General features: G+C 41.5%; 1 protein-coding gene across 2 annotated transcripts in view; it reads right to left on the reverse strand.

Moving 5' to 3' along the window:
• Positions 1 to 20,927, reverse strand: part of LOC133622233 (protein SSUH2 homolog) — a 68,235-nt gene that overhangs the window by 36,396 nt on the left and 10,912 nt on the right. The window contains exons 2-4 of one of the 2 annotated variants that reach the window (XM_061984728.2): positions 4,505 to 4,570; positions 4,342 to 4,417; positions 4,142 to 4,271 (exon numbers count right to left, since the gene is read on the reverse strand). In XM_061984728.2, coding sequence (XP_061840712.1) covers positions 4,142 to 4,271; positions 4,342 to 4,417; positions 4,505 to 4,570 — 272 coding nt within the window. Of the gene's footprint in view, positions 1 to 4,141; positions 4,272 to 4,341; positions 4,418 to 4,504; positions 4,584 to 20,927 lie in introns of those variants that run through there. The other variant, XM_061984729.1, reaches the window with a different exon arrangement.

A 20,927-nucleotide genomic window follows, 5' to 3' on the forward strand; every position in this document is an offset into this window, starting at 1 on the left:
CAAGATTCTTCTTGTTCAAGGTTTTCTGATGCAAGATTCTTCTTGTTCAACCTGGTCTCTTCTGGTGCAAGATTTTTCTTGTTGAAGGTGGTCTCTTTTGGTGCAAGATTATTCTTGTTGAAGGTGGTCTCTTCTGGTGCAAGATTATTCTTGTTGAAGGTGGTCTCTTCTGGTGCAAGATTCTTCTTGTTCAAGGTCTTCCGGTGCAAGATTCTTCTTGTTCAAGGTCTCCCGGTGCAAGATTCTTCTAGTTCAACGTCTTCTGGTGCAATATTCTTCTTGTTCAAGGTTTTCTGGTGCAAGATTATTCTTGTTCAAGGTGGTCTCTTCTGGTGCAAGATTCTTCTTGTTCAAGGTCTTCTGGTATGTTCAAGGTTTTCTGGTGCAAGATTCTTCTTGTTCAACCTGGTCTCTTCTGGTGCAAGATTATTCTTGTTCAAGGTGGTCTCTTCTGGTGCAAGATTCTTCTTGTTCAAGGTCTTCTGGTACAAGATTCTTCTTGTTCAAGGTTTTCTGATGCAAGATTCTTCTTGTTCAAGGTTTTCTGATGCAAGATTCTTCTAGTTCAACCTGGTCTCTTCTGGTGCAAGATTCTTCTTGTTCAAGGTTTTCTGGTGCAAGATTATTCTTGTTGAAGGTGGTCTCTTCTGGTGCAAGATTCTTCTTGTTCAAGGTCTTCTGGTATGTTCAAGGTTTTCTGGTGCAAGATTCTTCTTGTTCAACCTGGTCTCTTCTGGTGCAAGATTATTCTTGTTCAAGGTGGTCTCTTCTGGTGCAAGATTCTTCTTGTTCAAGGTCTTCTGGTACAAGATTCTTCTTGTTCAAGGTTTTCTGATGCAAGATTCTTCTTGTTCAAGGTTTTCTGATGCAAGATTCTTCTTGTTCAACCTGGTCTCTTCTGGTGCAAGATTATTCTTGTTCAAGGTGGTCTCTTGTGGCGCAAGACTCTTCTTGTTCAAGGTGAGTACCTGAAGGTACTAGAAGGCGTTAGAGTATTTGAAGGTTTTTAGTTTTGCAAATGAGTACTTGACGTTTTTTTTGGTTCCACATTTAAAAAGGTGCCATATGTAGAAATTTCATGTCAAATCATCATTAAATGGCCCTGATATGTCAAAAGGCATTAATAAATTATGTTCTTTTCCAATACCTCTATAACTGAGAACAGTAGTTCAGGATAATTCCTCATTGGTGTTTGCATATTGTGGACTACATGTACCAAGTTATATGGCAATCTGAAAGGTTTGAAACAGTAGCCTATAGGCATACCGTGGTAAAATGTCTCCTCTTTAGTTTTGGGTCTACATTAAGCTGCTAAGCATGCTCTACTTATTTTCACCAGTATAACCATTGCTAGCGTTGGTTGTAGTTTGTTTTACTCTTTGTTTTCTGATAGTACTGACAATAACCATAAGATTGCCATTTATTGTGAAAATGTACCCAGGAATGACATACTTCTTCCTGAAAATAGCCTCATTTTTGTGTCAAATGTGTTGGTTAGAGATTTGTTACAGTACTTGAAGTTTGGAGTACTGAGAGTGTAGTTTGCAGTACTTGAAGTTTGGGGTAGTGAGAGTGTAGTTTGCAGTACTTGAAGTTTAGGGTATTGAGAGTGTAGTTTGCAGTACTTGAAGTTTGGAGTACTGACAGTGTAGTTTGCAGTACTTGAAGTTTGGGGTAGTGAGAGTGTAGTTTGCAGTACTTGAAGTTTGGGGTAGTGAGAGTGTAGTTTGCAGTACTTGAAGTTTGGAGTACTGACAGTGTAGTTTGCAGTACTTGAAGTTTGGGGTAGTGAGAGTGTAGTTTGCAGTACTTGAAGTTTGGGGTAGTGAGAGTGTAGTTTGCAGTACTTGAAGTTTGGAGTACTGACAGTGTAGTTTGCAGTACTTGAAGTTTGGGGTAATGAGAGTGTAGTTTGCAGTACTTGAAGTTTGGGGTAGTGAGAGTGTAGTTTGCAGTACTTGAAGTTTGGGGTAGTGAGAGTGTAGTTTGCAGTACTTGGAGTTTGGAGACTGACAGTGTAGTTTGCAGTACTTGAAGTTTGGAGTACTGACAGTGTAGTTTGCAGTACTTGAAGTTTGGAGTACTGACAGTGTAGTTTGCAGTACTTGAAGTTTGGAGTACTGACAGTGTAGTTTGTAGTACTTGAAGTTTGGAGTACTGACAGTGTAGTTTGCAGTACTTGAAGTTTGGGGTAGTGAGAGTGTAGTTTGCAGTACTTGAAGTTTGGGGTAGTGAGAGTGTAGTTTGCAGTACTTGAAGTTTGGGGTAGTGAGAGTGTAGTTTGCAGTACTTGAAGTTTGGGGTAGTGAGAGTGTAGTTTGCAGTACTTGAAGTTTGGAGTACTGACAGTGTAGTTTGCAGTACTTGAAGTTTGGGGTAGTGAGAGTGTAGTTTGCAGTACTTGGAGTTTGGAGTACTGACAGTGTAGTTTGCAGTACTTGAAGTTTGGAGTGCTGACAGTGTAGTTTGCAGTACTTGAAGTTTGGAGTACTGACAGTGTAGTTTGCAGTACTTGAAGTTTGGAGTACTGACAGTGTAGTTTGCAGTACTTGAAGTTTGGAGTACTGACAGTGTAGTTTGTAGTACTTGAAGTTTGGAGTACTGACAGTGTAGTTTGCAGTACTTGAAGTTTGGGATAGTGAGAGTGTAGTTTGCAGTACTTGAAGTTTGGGGTAGTGAGAGTGTAGTTTGCAGTACTTGAAGTTTGGGGTAGTGAGAGTGTAGTTTGCAGTACTTGAAGTTTGGAGTACTGACAGTGTAGTTTGCAGTACTTGAAGTTTGGAGTACTGACAGTGTAGTTTGCAGTACTTGAAGTTTGGAGTAGTGACAGTGTAGTTTGCAGTACTTGAAGTTTGGGGTAGTGAGAGTGTAGTTTGCAGTACTTGAAATTTGGAGTACTGACAGTGTAGTTTGCAGTACTTGAAGTTTGGAGTACTGACAGTGTAGTTTGCAGTACTTGAGGTTTGGAGTACTGACAGTGTAGTTTGCAGTACTTGAAGTTTGGAGTACTGACAGTGTAGTTTGCAGTACTTGAAGTTTGGGGTAGTGAGAGTGTAGTTTGCAGTACTTGAAGTTTGGGGTAGTGAGAGTGTAGTTTGCAGTACTTGAAGTTTGGAGTACTGACAGTGTAGTTTGCAGTACTTGAAGTTTGGGGTACTGACAGTGTAGTTTGCAGTACTTGGAGTTTGGAGTACTGACAGTGTAGTTTGCAGTACTTGAAGTTTGGAGTGCTGACAGTGTAGTTTGCAGTACTTGAAGTTTGGGGTACTGACAGTGTAGTTTGCAGTACTTGGAGTTTGGAGTGCTGACAGTGTAGTTTGCAGTACTTGAAGTTTGGAGTGCTGACAGTGTAGTTTGCAGTACTTGAAGTTTGGAGTACTGACAGTGTAGTTTGCAGTACTTGAAGTTTGGAGTACTGACAGTGTAGTTTGCAGTACTTGAAGTTTGGAGTACTGACAGTGTAGTTTGTAGTACTTGAAGTTTGGAGTACTGACAGTGTAGTTTGCAGTACTTGAAGTTTGGGGTAGTGAGAGTGTAGTTTGCAGTACTTGAAGTTTGGGGTAGTGAGAGTGTAGTTTGCAGTACTTGAAGTTTGGGGTGGTGAGAGTGTAGTTTGCAGTACTTGAAGTTTGGAGTACTGACAGTGTAGTTTGCAGTACTTGAAGTTTAGAGTACTGACAGTGTAGTTTGCAGTACTTGAAGTTTGGAGTACTGACAGTGTAGTTTGCAGTACTTGAAGTTTAGAGTACTGACAGTGTAGTTTGCAGTACTTGAAGTTTGGGGTAGTGAGAGTGTAGTTTGCAGTACTTGAAGTTTGGGGTAGTGAGAGTGTAGTTTGCAGTACTTGAAGTTTGGGGTAGTGAGAGTGTAGTTTGCAGTACTTGAAGTTTGGAGTACTGACAGTGTAGTTTGCAGTACTTGAAGTTTAGAGTACTGACAGTGTAGTTTGCAGTACTTGAAGTTTGGAGTACTGACAGTGTAGTTTGCAGTACTTGAAGTTTGGAGTAGTGACAGTTTAGTTTGCAGTATTTGAAGTTTGTAGTACTGACAGTGTAGTTTGCAGTACTTGAAGTTTGGAGTAGTGACAGTGTAGTTTGCAGTACTTTGCAGTAAAAGTGAGTACTCGGAGATGTTTGCTAACCCGGTACGTGTTCTGGGGCTCCATCTGGGTGATGACGCCATCCTTGGCGGGCCCCTCGCTGTAGCAACATTTGGAGCCGGCGTAGTCCTTGAAGACTTTGCGGGCAGCGTCCTCCGACAAGGACGGAATCCTGCAGACAAACACACACCAAGGTCAAGGTTGGTCCTGCTGGACGGGGGAGGCCTGGCGGGAAGACTTACTTCCAGTCTTCGGGCTCAGGCACCGGTTGGGGGGGGGCGATGGGCTGCGTGGGCATGGGGGGGGGCAGGAAGCCACCTGCAGTTACACGCGTCAAATACTTCCAAGATCAAAGTATTGTAGTAGAGCAAGTATTTGTACAAGACCACTTGTGAGTCCTCTCACCTGCGCCTTGACCCATGCCCTCGTAGCCTGGCATGTTGGCGGGGGGGGCGAGAGGCGGGTACACGGCTGTAACAAACATCACATGATCACATTCCTCTCTCATTGGGTGAAACATACAACATTTTTTTAGCACCATAGGGCGCATCGGATCATAGGGTGCACTGTTGATGAGCTAGTCTTTTCAGGTCTATTTTCATACAAAAGGCACATCGGATCATAAGGTGCACCGTTGTTGAGCGAGTCTATTCAGGTCTATTTTAATATGACAGGCGCATCGGATCATAAGGTGCACCGTTGATGAGCGAGGCTATTCAGGTCAATTTTCACATGAAATGCGCATCGGATCATAAGGTGCACCGTTGACAAGCGAATCAGGTCTATTTTGATACGAAAGACACATCGGATCATAAGGTGCAACATTGATGAGCGAGTCTAGTCAGGTCTATTTTCATACAAAATGCGCATCGGATCATAAGGTGCACCGTTGATGAGCGAGTCCGGTCTATTTTCACACGAAAAGCGCATGGGATCATAAGGTGCATCGTTAACAAGCAAATCAGGTCTATTTTGATACGAAATGCGCATCGGATCATAAGGTGCACCGTTGACAAGCGAATCAGGTCTATTTTCATACGAAAGGCACATCGGATCATAAGGTGCAACATTGATGACTGAGTCTAGTCAGGTTTATTTTCATACAAAATGCGCATCGGATCATAAGGTGCACCGTTGATGAGCGAGTCTATTCAGGTGTATTTTCACACGAAAGGCGCATGGGATCATAAGGTGCATCGTTAACAAGCAAATCAGGTCTATTTTGATACGAAAGGCGCATCGGACCATAAAGTGCGCCGTTGATTAGCGAGTCTATTCAGGTCTATTTTCATACAAAAGGCGCATTGGATCATAAGGTTGATTAGCGAGTCTATTCAAGTCTATTTTCATACAGAATGGCGCATCGAATCATAAGGTGCACCGTTGATGAGCGAGTCCGGTCTATTTTCATATGAAAGGCGCATTGGATCATAAGATGCACCGTTAATGAGCAAGTCTATGTATGTCTATTTTCACACGAAAGGCGCATCGGATCATAAGGTGCACTATTGATTAGCGAACCTATTCAGGTCTATTTTCATTCAAAAAAGGTCCACTGGATCATAAGGTGCACCGTAGATTAGGTCTACTCAGGTTCATTTTCATACAAAAGGCGCATCGGATCATAAAGTGCACCGTTGATGAGCAAGTCTATTGAGGTCTATTTTCACACGAAAGGCGCATCGGATCATAAGGTGCACCGTTGATTAGCGAGTCTATTCAGGTCTATTTTCATTCAAAAAGGTCCACTGGATCATAAGGTGCACCGTTGATTAGGTCTACTCAGGTCCATTTTCATGCAAAAGGCGCATCGGATCATAAAGTGCACCGTTGATGAGCGGGTCAGGTCTATTTTGATACGAAAGGCGCATCGGATCATAAGGTGCACCATTGATGAGTGAGTCTATTCAGGTCTATTTTCATACAAAAGGCGCATCGGATTTTAAGGTACACCGTTGATGAGCGAGTCTATGCAGGTCTACTTTCATACAAAAAGATGCACCGGATCATAAGGTGCATTAAAGTTGTCATATGATTATTTTCTAAATGTAAAAGACTCCCTTGTGGTCTACATAACATGTAATGGTGGTTCTTTCGGTCCCAATGTTGCATAGATGATGTTTTACAGTCCATCTTCAAGTCACTTTCTGACCCTCTCTTTTTTGTGGGCGCTCTTATCTACGTGCCTCCACTTTGACTGAGTCTTCTCCCAGTCAGCCATGTTGTAGTTTTTAGCGCTTCCATGGCGAGTCTACCGACAGATATAAGTTAGAACTGTACGCTACTTCGTATTAGAAATGGCAACAGCAGAAGATGCATGTGCATGTACGAGCCAGTCTGCCCCACAACAAAGAAAGAAGGAACTTACTGACTATAGCTCGGACTACAACGGCGGACCCACGCAAATGTTCGGGACTTATACGGATATGTCTCCTAATAGATGTTCTCAATGAAACATCAAAGTTTTGGTGTCGCTTGCTTAAAAGGTACTTGCTAGCATCATTTATTGAACAGGCCACAACGTTAAAGGGGGGCAAGACTGAAGTCGAACGTGCACAAAATAATCTTTAATACAACAAACGTGAGTAAAACCAAATACAAAACTAACAAAAGTACAAAAGAAAAACCAAGGCAGACCAGAGGAGTCCTGGGGCCCCCAGCTAAGATCCATTCCTGCAGTTGCGGGACCTAATGTGATGAACTTGCATCATTACTGTAAACATTACTCCCATCTGTGCCTTGTCCTGCATACATGTGTACATCCTTAAACTAATGCACAATGTCCACTGTGGAGGACCGCTGGTTTTAAGGAGGACTTTACTAGGATCCAGCAAACTGGTCCAACTAAAAACTTGGAAGAAACTATCTTGTTGGCAAAAGAAGAAATAGGCACCAAAAACACCTTTTGAGAGGATTATGATGAATTGTTGATTTAAAGGGGAAGATACAACCATCCCAACAGTCTTTATCCCAGTGAGAGCAGATATTGTACAGTACGTGATTGTTTTATTATGTTCTTGTTTAGCACTTAGCAATACTGCTACACAATGCTTAGTGTTTGATTAAAGCTGCATCTCTTTAGTTTCTAAAACTTGTAGGTCATCCTCCATATATTCAGGCTCAAAAATAGAAGTTTCTGGATCATCATGTGTCCCAAAGTAGTCTTTGTTGTCTCTCATCAAGTCTGCCATGATTAGTAGTCTTGTTGTTGTTGTTGAAGGGAAAGTGAGCGTTGTGATGACTCTGTGAAATTAATACTTAAAATTATGAATATATGTAAATATTACATATTATGATTGTTACTACATTATACATATACTTACAGTATGATGAAAATAAGTAAATACTACATGTTATTATGAATGTTACTACATTACATATATACTTACAGTATGATGAAAATATGTAAATACATATTATGAATGTTACTACATTACATATATACTTACAGTATGATAAAATATGTAAATATTACATGTTATTATGAATGTTACTACATTACATATATACTTACAGCATGATAAAAATATGTAATTACTACATGTTATTATGAATGTTACTAGATACTACATATATACTTACAGCGTGTATATTAAATGTTGGATGTTTTAGAGTGCTTTATAGGCAGAATAGAGCGAATCACATTAAATCCACTGTTAGCTGACTTTTGCTAGCGTTTATTTATGCATTAGAATGCAGTAAAACAAATAAAAATATATGTGTTCTTGTCTCAAGAGGATTCTTCAAAGAGTGCAGTAGCCCTTTAAGAGTCGCACTGGAAAATGAGCAAACAGTCTGAGCTTTCACTACAACTGGCTAGCGCTGCTCCACACATTCGGAGGGGATGTGGGTTAGCGCATAGGTAAAGTGCGAGGCTGCACAAATCCTGCAGAAGAAGAAAAAAAACAGGCCTCAAGTTTGTCCAATTGTCCCTGAACACACCATTGAAGGTACAAGTCTGCTCCTACAGACCCTGTAGCTGTTCCACCAGTCAACCTGACACCAGCAGGTCTTGTACACGGGGGCGGGCCTTTCAGACGGGGGCATAAAAGAGCATTCACTCACTTTTGTCAAATTCAAAAAAGCCATAAGCTTATTCATCTTTTCTTCTGCTTTTGCCTCACGTAGTAGACCTTGGGGACTTGTGTGGCTTTACTTGTGTGGCACACAGTAAAGAATGTGGGTCAAGTTCCACAGCTGACAAAAGCTCTGAACTTGTTTCACATTCCTAAAGGGTCACAGAAGCCATAATTATCCCAGCTGCTTCTGAGGAACTACACCGGGGGGCTGGAATCTACAGCCTCGTCATCAATCTGTTGTGCCCCAACATGCCCAGAAACTTCACTGGTGCTGTCACTGGATTATTATTATCATTAGTATTATTATTAATAATAATGTTATTATCATCATCATCATCATCCTCATTATCATCATAATCATTAGTATTATTATCTTTATTAATTAATATTATCATCATCATCATCATTGTTATCACTATCAACGTCACAATTATTATTTTTATTATCATTATTATCAATATCATAATTATTATCATCACCATTACTATTAGTATTATTACTATGATTATTATTGTTATCATTATCATCATTAGTAGTATTATTATCATCATCATTAGTATTATTAATAATCTTATCATTATTATTATTATAATCATCACCATTATTAGTATTGTTATTGATATTGTTATCATCATCATCATCATTATTATTATTAATAATAATATTATTATTATTGATCATCATCATCATCATCATTACTACAACTGAATCATGACGTGTGTGTGTGTGTGTGTGTGTGTAGACTACAACTGAACCATGACACGTATGTGTGTAGACTACAACTGACCCATGACGTGTGTGTGTGTGTGTGTGTGTGTGTGTGTGTGTGTGTGTAGACTACAACTGAATCATGACATGTGTGTGTGTAGACTACAACTGACCCATGACGTGTGTGTGTGTGTGTGTGTGTGTGTAGACCACAACTGAATCATGACGTGTGTGTGTGTGTGTAGACAACTGAGTCATGATGTGTGTGTGTAGACTACAACTGAATCATGACGTGTGTGTATACTACAACTGAATCATGACGTGTGTGTGTGTGTGTGTGTGTGTAGACTACAACTGAACCATGACACGTGTGTGTGTGTGTAGACTACAACTGAACCATGACACGTGTGTGTGTGTGTAGACTACAACTGAATCATGACGTGTGCGTGTGTGTGTAGACTACAACTGAACCATGACACGTGTGTGTGTAGACTACAACTGAATCATGACGTGTGTGTGTAGACTACAACTGAATCATGACGTGTGTGTGTAGACTACAACTGACCCATGACGTGTGTGTGTGTGTGTGTAGACCACAACTGAATCATGACGTGTGTGTGTGTGTGTAGACAACTGAATCATGATGTGTGTGTGTAGACTACAACTGAATCATGACGTGTGTGTAGACTACAACTGAATCATGACGTGTGTGTAGACTACAACTGAATCATGACGTGTGTGTGTGTGTGTGTGTAGACTACAACTGAATCATGACATGTGTGTGTGTAGACTACAACTGACCCATGACGTGTGTGTGTGTGTAGACCACAACTGAATCATGACGTGTGTGTGTGTGTAGACAACTGAATCATGATGTGTGTGTGTAGACTACAACTGAATCATGACGTGTGTGTAGACTACAACTGAATCATGACATGTGTGTGTGTGTGTGTAGACTACAACTGAACCATGACACGTGTGTGTGTGTGTGTGTGTAGACTACAACTGAATCATGACATGTGTGTGTAGACTACAACTGACCCATGACGTGTGTGTGTGTGTGTGTAGACCACAACAGAATTATGACGTGTGTGTGTGTAGACAACTGAATCATGATGTGTGTGTGTGTAGACTACAACTGAACCATGACGTGTGTGTGTGTGTGTGTGTGTGTAGACTACAACTGAATCATGACGTGTGTGTAGACAACAACTGAATCATCATCATCATCATTGTTATCACTATCAACGTCACAATTATTATTTTTATTATCATTATTATCAATATCATAATTATTATCATCACCATTACTATTAGTATTATTAGTATTATTACTATGATTATTATTGTTATCATTATCATCATTAGTAGTATTATTATCATCATCATTAGTATTATTAATAATATTATCATTATTATTATTATAATCATCACCATTATTAGTATTGTTATTGATATTGTTATCATCATCATCATCATTATTATTATTAATAATAATATTATTATTATTTATCATCATCATCATCATCATTACTACAACTGAATCATGACGTGTGTGTGTGTGTGTGTGTGTGTGTGTGTGTGTGTGTAGACTACAACTGAACCATGACACGTATGTGTGTAGACTACAACTGAATCATGACATGTGTGTGTGTAGACTACAACTGACCCATGACATGTGTGTGTGTGTAGACCACAACTGAATCATGACGTGTGTGTGTGTGTGTGTAGACAACTGAATCATGATGTGTGTGTGTAGACTACAACTGAATCATGACGTGTGTGTAGACTACAACTGAATCATGACGTGTGTGTGTGTGTAGACTACAACTGAACCATGACACGTGTGTGTGTGTAGACTACAACTGAATCATGACATGTGTGTGTGTAGACTACAACTGACCCATGACGTGTGTGTGTGTGTGTGTGTGTGTGCAGACCACAACTGAATCATGACGTGTGTGTGTGTGTGTAGACAACTGAATCATTATGTGTGTGTGTAGACTACAAGTGAATCATGACGTGTGTGTAGACTACAACTGAATCATGACGTGTGTGTGTGTGTGTAGACTACAACTGAACCATGACACGTGTGTGTGTGTAGACTACAACTGAATCATGACGTGTGTGTGTGTGTGTAGACTACAACTGAACCATGACACGTGTGTGTGTAGACTACAACTGAATCATGACATGTGTGTGTGTAGACTACAACTGACCCATGACGTGTGTGTGTGTGTGTGTAGACCACAACTGAATCATGACGTGTGTGTGTGTGTGTGTGTGTGTGTGTGTGTGTGTGTGTGTGTGTAGACAACTGAATCATGATGTGTGTGTGTAGACTACAACTGAATCATGACGTGTGTGTAGACTACAACTGAATCATGACGTGTGTGTAGACTACAACTGAATCATGACGTGTGTGTGTGTGTGTGTGTGTGTGTGTAGACTACAACTGAACCATGACACGTGTGTGTGTGTGTAGACTACAACTGAATCATGACATGTGTGTGTGTAGACTACAACTGACCCATGACGTGTGTGTGTGTGTGTCGACCACAACTGAATCATGACGTGTGTGTGTGTGTGTAGACAACTGAAACATGATGTGTGTGTGTAGACTACAACTGAATCATGACGTGTGTGTAGACTACAACTGAATCATGACGTGTGTGTGTGTGTGTGTAGACTACAACTGAACCATGACACGTGTGTGTGTGTGTAGACTACAACTGAATCATGACATGTGTGTGAGTAGACTACAACTGACCCATGACGTGTGTGTGTGTGTGTGTGTGTGGAGACCACAACTGAATCATGACGTGTGTGTGTGTAGACAACTGAATCATGATGTGTGTGTGTAGACTACAACTGAACCATGACGTGTGTGTGTGTAGACTACAACTGAATCATGACGTGTGTGTAGACAACAACTGAATCATGACGTATGTGCAGACTACAACTGAATCATGACGTGTGTGTGTGGACTAAAACTGAACCATGACATGTGTGTGTGTAGACTACAACTGAATCATGACACGTGTGTGTAGACTACAACTGAATCATGACGTGTGTGTGTAGACTACAACTGAACCATGACACGTGTGTGTGTAGACTACAACTGAATCATGACATGTGTGTGTGTAGACTACAACTGACCAATGACGTGTGTGTGTGTAGACCACAACTGAATCATGATGTGTGTGTGTGTGTGTAGACAACTGAATCATGATGTGTGTGTAGACTACAACTGAATCATGACGTGTGTGTAGACTACAACTGAATCATGACGTGTGTGTGTGTAGACTACAACTGAACCATGACACGTGTGTGTGTGTGTGTGTAGACTACAACTGAATCATGACATGTGTGTGTGTAGACTACAACTGACCCATGACGTGTGTGTGTGTGTGTCGACCACAACTGAATCATGACGTGTGTGTGTGTGTAGACAACTGAATCATGATGTGTGTGTGTAGACTACAACTGAATCATGACGTGTGTGTAGACTACAACTGAATCATGACGTGTGTGTGTGTGTGTAGACTACAACTGAACCATGACACGTGTGTGTGTGTGTAGACTACAACTGAATCATGACGTGTGTGTGTAGACTACAACTGACCCATGACGTGTGTGTGTGTGTGTGTAGACCGCAACTGAATCATGACGTGTGTGTGTGTAGACAACTGAATCATGATGTGTGTGTGTAGACTACAACTGAACCATGATGTGTGTGTGTGTGTGTGTGTAGACTACAACTGAATCATGACGTGTGTGTAGACAACAACTGAATCATGACGTATGTGCAGACTACAACTGAATCATGACGTGTGTGTGTGTGTGTGTGTGGACTAAAACTGAACCATGACATGTGTGTGTGTGTAGACTACAACTGAATCATGACACGTGTGTGTAGACTACAACTTAATCATGACGTGTGTGTGTGTGTAGACTACAACTGAATCATGACGTGTGTGTGTAGACTATAACTGAACCATGACACATGTGTGTGTAGACTACAACTGAATCATGACATGTGTGTGTGTAGACTACAACTGACCAATGACGTGTGTGTGTGTAGACCACAACTGAATCATGATGTGTGTGTGTGTAGACAACTGAATCATGATGTGTGTGTAGACTACAACTGAATCATGACGTGTGTGTGTGTGTGTAGACTACAACTGAACCATGACACGTGTGTGTGTGTAGATTACAACTGAATCATGACATGTGTGTGTGTAGACTACAACTGACCCATGACGTGTGTGTGTGTGTCGACCACAACTGAATCATGACGTGTGTGTGTGTAGACAACTGAATCATGATGTGTGTGTGTAGACTACAACTGAATCATGACATGTGTGTAGACTACAACTGAATCATGACGTGTGTGTGTGTGTGTGTGTGTAGACTAAAACTGAACCATGACGTCTGTGTAGACTACAACTGAATCATGACGTGTGTGTGTGTGTGTGTGTGTAGACCACAACTGAATCATGACGTGTGTGTGTGTGTAGACAACTGAATCATGATGTGTGTGTGTAGACTACAACTGAATCATGACATGTGTGTGTGGAGACTACAACTGACCCATGACGTGTGTGTGTGTGTGTGTGTGTAGACCACAACTGAATCATGACGTGTGTGTGTAGACAACTAAATCATGACGTGTGTGTGTGTGTGTAGACTACAACTGAACCATGACACGGGTGTGTGTGTAGACTACAACTGAATCATGACATGTGTGTGTGTAGACTACAATTGAACCATGACACGTGTGTGTGTAGACTACAACTGAATCATGACATGTGTGTGTGTAGACTACAACTGACCCATGACGTGTGTGTGTGTGTAGACCACAACTGAATCATGACGTGTGTGTGTGTGTGTGTGTGTAGACAACTGAATCATGTGTGTGTGTAGACTACATCTGAATCATGACGTGTATGTAGACTACAACTGAATCATGACGTGTGTGTGTGTGTGTGTGTGTGTAGACTACAACTGAACCATGACACGTGTGTGTGTAGACTACAACTGAATCATGACATGTGTGTGTGTAGACTACAACCGACCCATGACGTGTGTGTGTGTGTAGACCACAACTGAATCATGACGTGTGTGTGTGTGTGTGTAGACAACTGAATCATGATGTGTGTGTGTAGACTACAACTGAATCATGACGTGTGTGTAGACTACAACTGAATCATGACGAGTGTGTGTAGACTACAACTGAACCATGACACGTGTGTGTGTGCAGACTACAACTGAATCATGACATGTGTGTGTGTAGACTACAACTGACCCATGATGTGTGTGTGTGTGTAGACCACAACTGAATCATGACGTGTGTGTGTGTGTAGACAACTGAATCATGATGTGTGTGTGTAGACTACAACTGAATCATGACGTGTGTGTAGACTACAACTGAATCATGACGTGTGTGTGTGTGTGTGTGTGTGTAGACTACAACTGAATCATGACACGTGTGTGTGTGTGTGGACTACAACTGAATAATGACATGTGTGTGTGTAGACTACAACTGACCCATGACGTGTGTGTGTGTGTGGGTAGACCACAACTGAATCATGACGTGTGTGTGTGTAGACAACTGAATCATGATGTGTGTGTGTAGACTACAACTGAACCATGACGTGTGTGTGTGTGTGTGTAGACTACAACTGAATCATGACGTGTGTGTAGACAACAACTGAATCATGACGTATGTGCAGACTACAACTGAATCATGACGTGTGTGTGTGTGTGTGTGGACTAAAACTGAACCATGACATGTGTGTGTGTGTAGACTACAACTGAATCATGACACGTGTGTGTAGACTACAACTTAATCATGACGTGTGTGTGTGTAGACTACAACTGAATCATGACGTGTGTGTGTAGACTACAACTGAACCATGACACGTGTGTGTGTAGACTACAACTGAATCATGACATGTGTGTGTGTAGACTACAACTGACCAATGACGTGTGTGTGTGTAGACCACAACTGAATCATGACGTGTGTGTGTGTGTGTAGACAACTGAATCATGATGTGTGTGTAGACTACAACTGAATCATGACGTGTGTGTAGACTACAACTGAATCATGACGTGTGTGTGTGTGTGTGTGTGTGTGTGTAGACTACAACTGAACCATGACACGTGTGTGTGTGTAGACTACAACTGAATCATGACATGTGTGTGTGTAGACTACAACTGACCCATGACGTGTGTGTGTGTGTGTCGACCACAACTGAATCATGACGTGTGTGTGTAGACAACTGAATCATGATGTGTGTGTGTAGACTACAACTGAATCATGACATGTGTGTAGACTACAACTGAATCATGACGTGTGTGTGTGTAGACTAAAACTGAACCATGACGTGTGTGTAGACTACAACTGAATCATGACGTGTGTGTGTGTAGACTACAACTGAATCATGACATGTGTGTGTGTAGACTACAACTGACCCATGACGTGTGTGTGTGTGTAGACCACAACTGAATCATGACGTGTGTGTGTGTGTAGACAACTGAATCATGATGTGTGTGTGTAGACTACAACTAAATCATGACGTGTGTGTGTGTGTAGACTACAACTGACCCATGACGTGTGTGTGTGTGTAGACCACAACTGAATCATGACGTGTGTGTGTAGACTACAACTGACCCATGACGTGTGTGTGTGTGTAGACTACAACTGAATCATGACGTGTGTGTGTGTGTGTGTAGACTACAACTGAACCATGACACGTGTGTGTGTGTAGACTACAACTGAATCATGACATGTGTGTGTAGACTACAACTGACCCATGACGTGTGTGTGCGTGTAGACCACAACTGAATCATGACGTGTGTGTGTAGACTACAACTGACCCATGACGTGTGTGTGTGTGTAGACTACAACTGAATCATGACGTGTGTGTAGACTACAACTGAATCATGACGTGTGTGTGTGTATGTAGACTACAACTGAACCATGACACGTGTGTGTGTGTGTGTGTGTGTGTGTGTAGACCACAACTGAATCATGACGTGTGTGTGTGTGTGTAGACAACTGAATCATGTGTGTGTGTAGACTACAACTGAATCATGACGTGTGTGTAGACTACAACTGAATCATGACGTGTGTGTGTGTGTGTGTAGACTACAACTGAATCATGACATGTGTGTGTGTAGACTACAACTGAACCATGACACGTGTGTGTGTGTGTGTGTGTGTGTAGACCACAACTGAATCATGACGTGTGTGTGTGTGTGTAGACAACTGAATCATGTGTGTGTGTAGACTACAACTGAATCATGACGTGTGTGTAGACTACAACTGAATCATGACGTGTGTGTGTGTGTGTGTAGACTACAACTGAATCATGACATGTGTGTGTGTAGACTACAACTGACCCATGACGCGTGTGTGTGTGTGTGTAGACCACAACTGAATCATGACGTGTGTGTGTGTGTGTGTGTGTGTGTGTGTAGACAACTGAATCATAATGTGTGTGTGTAGACTACAACTGAATCATGACGTGTGTGTAGACTACAACTGAATCATGACGTGTGTGTGTGTGTGTGTGTGTGTGTGTGTGTGTGTGTGTGTGTAGATTACAACTGAATCATGACATGTGTGTGTGTGTGTAGATTACAACTGAATCATGACGTGTGTGTAGATTGAATCATGATGGGTGTGTAGACTACAACTGAATCATGATGTGTGTGTGTGTGTGTGTGTGTGTGTGTGTGTGTGTGTGTGTGTGTGTGTGTGTGTGTGTGTGGACTAAAACTGAACCATTACGTGTGTGTGTGTAGAATACAACTGAACCATGACGTGTGTGTGTAGACTACAACTGAATCATGACGTGTGTGTGTGTGTGTGTGTGTGTAGACTACAACTGAACCATGACATGTGTGTGTGTAGACTACAACTGAATCATGACGTGTGTAGACAACAACTGAATCATGACGTATGTGCAGACTACAACTGAATCATGACGTGTGTGTGTGTGTGTGTGTGTGTGGACTAAAACTGAACCATGATATGTGTGTGTGTGTAGACTACAACTGAATCATGACACGTGTGTGTAGACTACAACTTAATCATGACGTGTGTGTGTGTGTAGACTACAACTGAATCATGACGTGTGTGTTTAGACTACAACTGAACCATGACACGTGTGTGTGTAGACTACAACTGAATCATGACATGTGTGTGTGTAGACTACAACTGACCAATGACGTGTGTGTGTGTAGACCACAACTGAATCATGACGTGTGTGTGTGTAGACAACTGAATCATGACGTGTGTGTAGACTACAACTGAATCATGACGTGTGTGTGTGTGTGTGTAGACTACAACTGAATCATGACGTGTGTGTGTGTAGACAACTGAATCATGATGTGTGTGTGTAGACTACAACTGAATCATGACGTGTGTGTAGACTACAACTGAATCATGACGTGTGTGTAGACTACAACTGAACCATGACGTGTGTGTGTGTGTGTAGACTACAACTGAATCATGACGTGTGTGTGTGTGTGTGTGTGTGTGTGTGTGTGTGTGTGTGTGTGTGTGTGTAGACTAAAACTGAACCATGACGTGTGTGTGTGTAGATTACAACTGAATCATGACGTGTGTGTGTGTAGATTACAACTGAATCATGACGTGTGTGTAGACTACAACTGAATCATGACGTGTGTGTAGACTACAACTGAACCATGACGTGTGCGTGTGTGTGTGTAGACTACAACTGAATCATGACGTGTGTGTGTGTAGACTACAACTGAACCATGACGTGTGTGTGTAGACTACAACTGAATCATGACGTGTGTGTGTGTAGATTACAACTGAATCATGACGTGTGTGTAGACTACAACTGAATCATGACGTGTGTGTAGACTACAACTGAACCATGACGTGTGTGTGTGTGTATAGACTACAACTGAATCATGACGTGTGTGTGTGTGTGTGTGTGTGTGTAGACTACAACTGAATCATGACGTGTGTGTGTGTAGACTACAACTGAATCATGACGCGTGTGTGTGTGTGTAGACTACAACTGAACCATGACGTGTGTGTGTGTGTAGACTACAACTGAATCATGACGTGTGTGTGTGTGTGTGTGTGTGTAGACTACAACTGAATCATGACGTGTGTGTGTGTAGACTACAACTGAATCATGACGCGTGTGTGTGTAGACTACAACTGAATCATGACATGTGTGTGTGTGTGTAGACTACAACTGAACCATGACGTGTGTGTGTGTGTGTGTAGACTACAACTGAATCATGACGTGTGTGTGTGTGTAGACTACAACTGAATCATGACGTGTGTGTAGACAACAACTGAATCATGACGTGTGTGCAGACTACAACTGAATCATGACGTGTGTGTGTGTAGACTACAACTGAATCATGACGTGTGTGTGTGTAGACTACAACTGAATCATGACGCGTGTGTGTGTGTAGACTACAACTGAATCATGACGTGCGTGTGTGTAGACTACAACTGAATCATGACGTGTGTGTGTGTGTAGACTACAACTGAATCATGACGTGTGTGTGTGTGTGTGTAGACTACAACTGAACCATGACACGTGTGTGTGTGTAGACTACAACTGAATCATGACGTGTGTGTGTGTGTAGACTACAACTGAATCATGACGTGTGTGTGTGTGTGTAGACTACAACTGAATCATGACGTGTGTGTGTGTGTGTGTAGACTACAACTGAACCATGACACGTGTGTGTGTGTAGACTACAACTGAATCATGACGTGTGTGTGTAGACTACAACTGAATCATGACGTGTGTGTGTGTAGACTATAACTGAATCATGACGTGTGTGTGTAGACTACAACTGAATCATGACATGTGTGTGTAGACTACAACTGAATCATGACGTGTGTGTAGACTACAACTGAATCATGACGCGTGTGTGTGCACAAACCCTGTTTCGATATGAGTTGGGAAATTGTGTTAGATGTAAATATAAACGGAATACAATAATTTGCGAATCATTTTCAACCCATATTCATTTGAATATGCTACAAAGACAACATATTTCATGTTTAAACTGATAAAACTTTTTTTTTTTTTGCAAATAATCATTAACTTTAGAATTTGATGCCAGCAACACGTGACAAAGAAGTTGGGAAAGGTGGCAATAAATACTGATAAAGTTGAGGAATGCTCATCAAACACTTATTTGGAACATCCCACAGGTGAACAGGCAAATTGGGAACAGGTGGGTGCCATGATTGGGTATAAAAGTAGATTCCATGAAATGCTCAGTCATTCACAAACAAGGATGGGGCGAGGGTCACCACTTTGTCAACAAATGTGTGAGCAAATTGTTGAACAGTTTAAGAAAAACCTTTCTCAACCAGCTATTGCAAAGAATTTAGGGATTTCACCATCTACAGTCTGTAATATCATCAAAGGGTTCAGAGAATCTGGAGAAATCACTGCACGTAAGCAGCTAAGCCCGTGACTTTCGTTCCCTCAGGCTGTACTGCATCAACAAGCGACATCAGTGTGTAAAGGATATCACCACATGGGCTCAGGAACCCTTCAGAAACCCACTGTCAGTAACTACAGTTGGTCGCTACATCTGTAAGTGTAAGTTAAAACTCTCCTATGCAAGGCGAAAACCGTTTATCAACAACACCCAGAAACGCCGTCTGCTTCGCTGGGCCTGAGCTCATCTAAGATGGACTGATACAAAGTGGAAAAGTGTTCTGTGGTCTGACGAGTCCACATTTCAAATTGTTTTTGGAAACTGTGGACGTCGTGTCCTCTGGACCAAAGAGGAAAAGAACCATCCGGATTGTTATAGGCGCAAAGTTGAAAAGCCAGCATCTGTGATGGTATGGGGGTGTATTAGTGCCCAAGACATGGGTAACTTACACATCTGTGAAGGCACCATTAATGCTGAAAGGTACATACAGGTTTTGGAGCAACATATGTTGCCATCCAAGCAACGTTACCATGGACGCCCCTGCTTATTTCAGCAAGACAATGCCAAGCCACGTGTTACATCAACGTGGCTTCATCGTAAATGAGTGCGGGTACTAGACTGGCCTGCCTGTAGTCCAGACCTGTCTCCCATTGAAAATGTGTGGCGCATTATGAAGCCTAAAATACCACAACGGAGACCCCTGGACTGTTGAACAACTTAAGCTGTACATCAAGCAAGAATGGGAAATAATTCCACCTGAGAAGCTTAAAAAATGTGTCTCCTCAGTTCCCAAACGTTTACTGAGTGTTGTTAAAAGGAAAGGCCAAATAACAGTGGTGAACATGCCCTTTCCCAACTACTTTGGCACGTGTTGCAGCCATGAAATTCTAAGTTCATTATTATTTGCAAAAAAAAAAAAAAAAGTTTATGAGTTTGAACATCAAATATATTGTCTTAATAGTGCATTCAATTGAATATGGGTTGAAAAGGATTTGCAAATCATTGTATTCTGTTTATTTTTACATTCAACACAATTTCCCAACTCATATGGAAACAGGGTTTGTAAACTAACAACTGAATCATGACGCGTGTGTGTAGACTACAACTGAATCATGACGTGTGTGTGTGTGTGTGTGTGTAGACTACAACTGCAACTGCATTGTGTGTAGACTACAACTGAATCATGACATGTGTGTGTAGACTACAACTTAATCCTGACGTGTGTGTAGACTACAACTGAATCATGACGTGTGTGTGTGTGTGTGTGTGTGTGTGTGTGGACTACAACTGAATCATGACATGTGTGTGTGTAGAATACAACTGAATAATGACATGTGTGTGTGTGTAGACTACAACTGAATCATTACGCGTGTGTGTGTGTGTGTGTAGACTTCAACTGAATCATGATGTGTGTGTGTGTAGACTACAACTGAATCATGACGTGTGTAGACTAAATCAAATCAAATCAACTTTATTTATAAAGCACATTTAAAATTTACCACAGGGGTAGCCAAAGTGCTGTACAATGAACAGGTTAAAAGATAAAACGAGTACCGAGCAAACACAACACAACACAAACA

Source organism: Nerophis lumbriciformis, linkage group LG23 (genome assembly GCF_033978685.3).
Source record: "Nerophis lumbriciformis linkage group LG23, RoL_Nlum_v2.1, whole genome shotgun sequence".
NCBI classification, from domain to species: Eukaryota; Metazoa; Chordata; class Actinopteri; order Syngnathiformes; family Syngnathidae; genus Nerophis; species Nerophis lumbriciformis.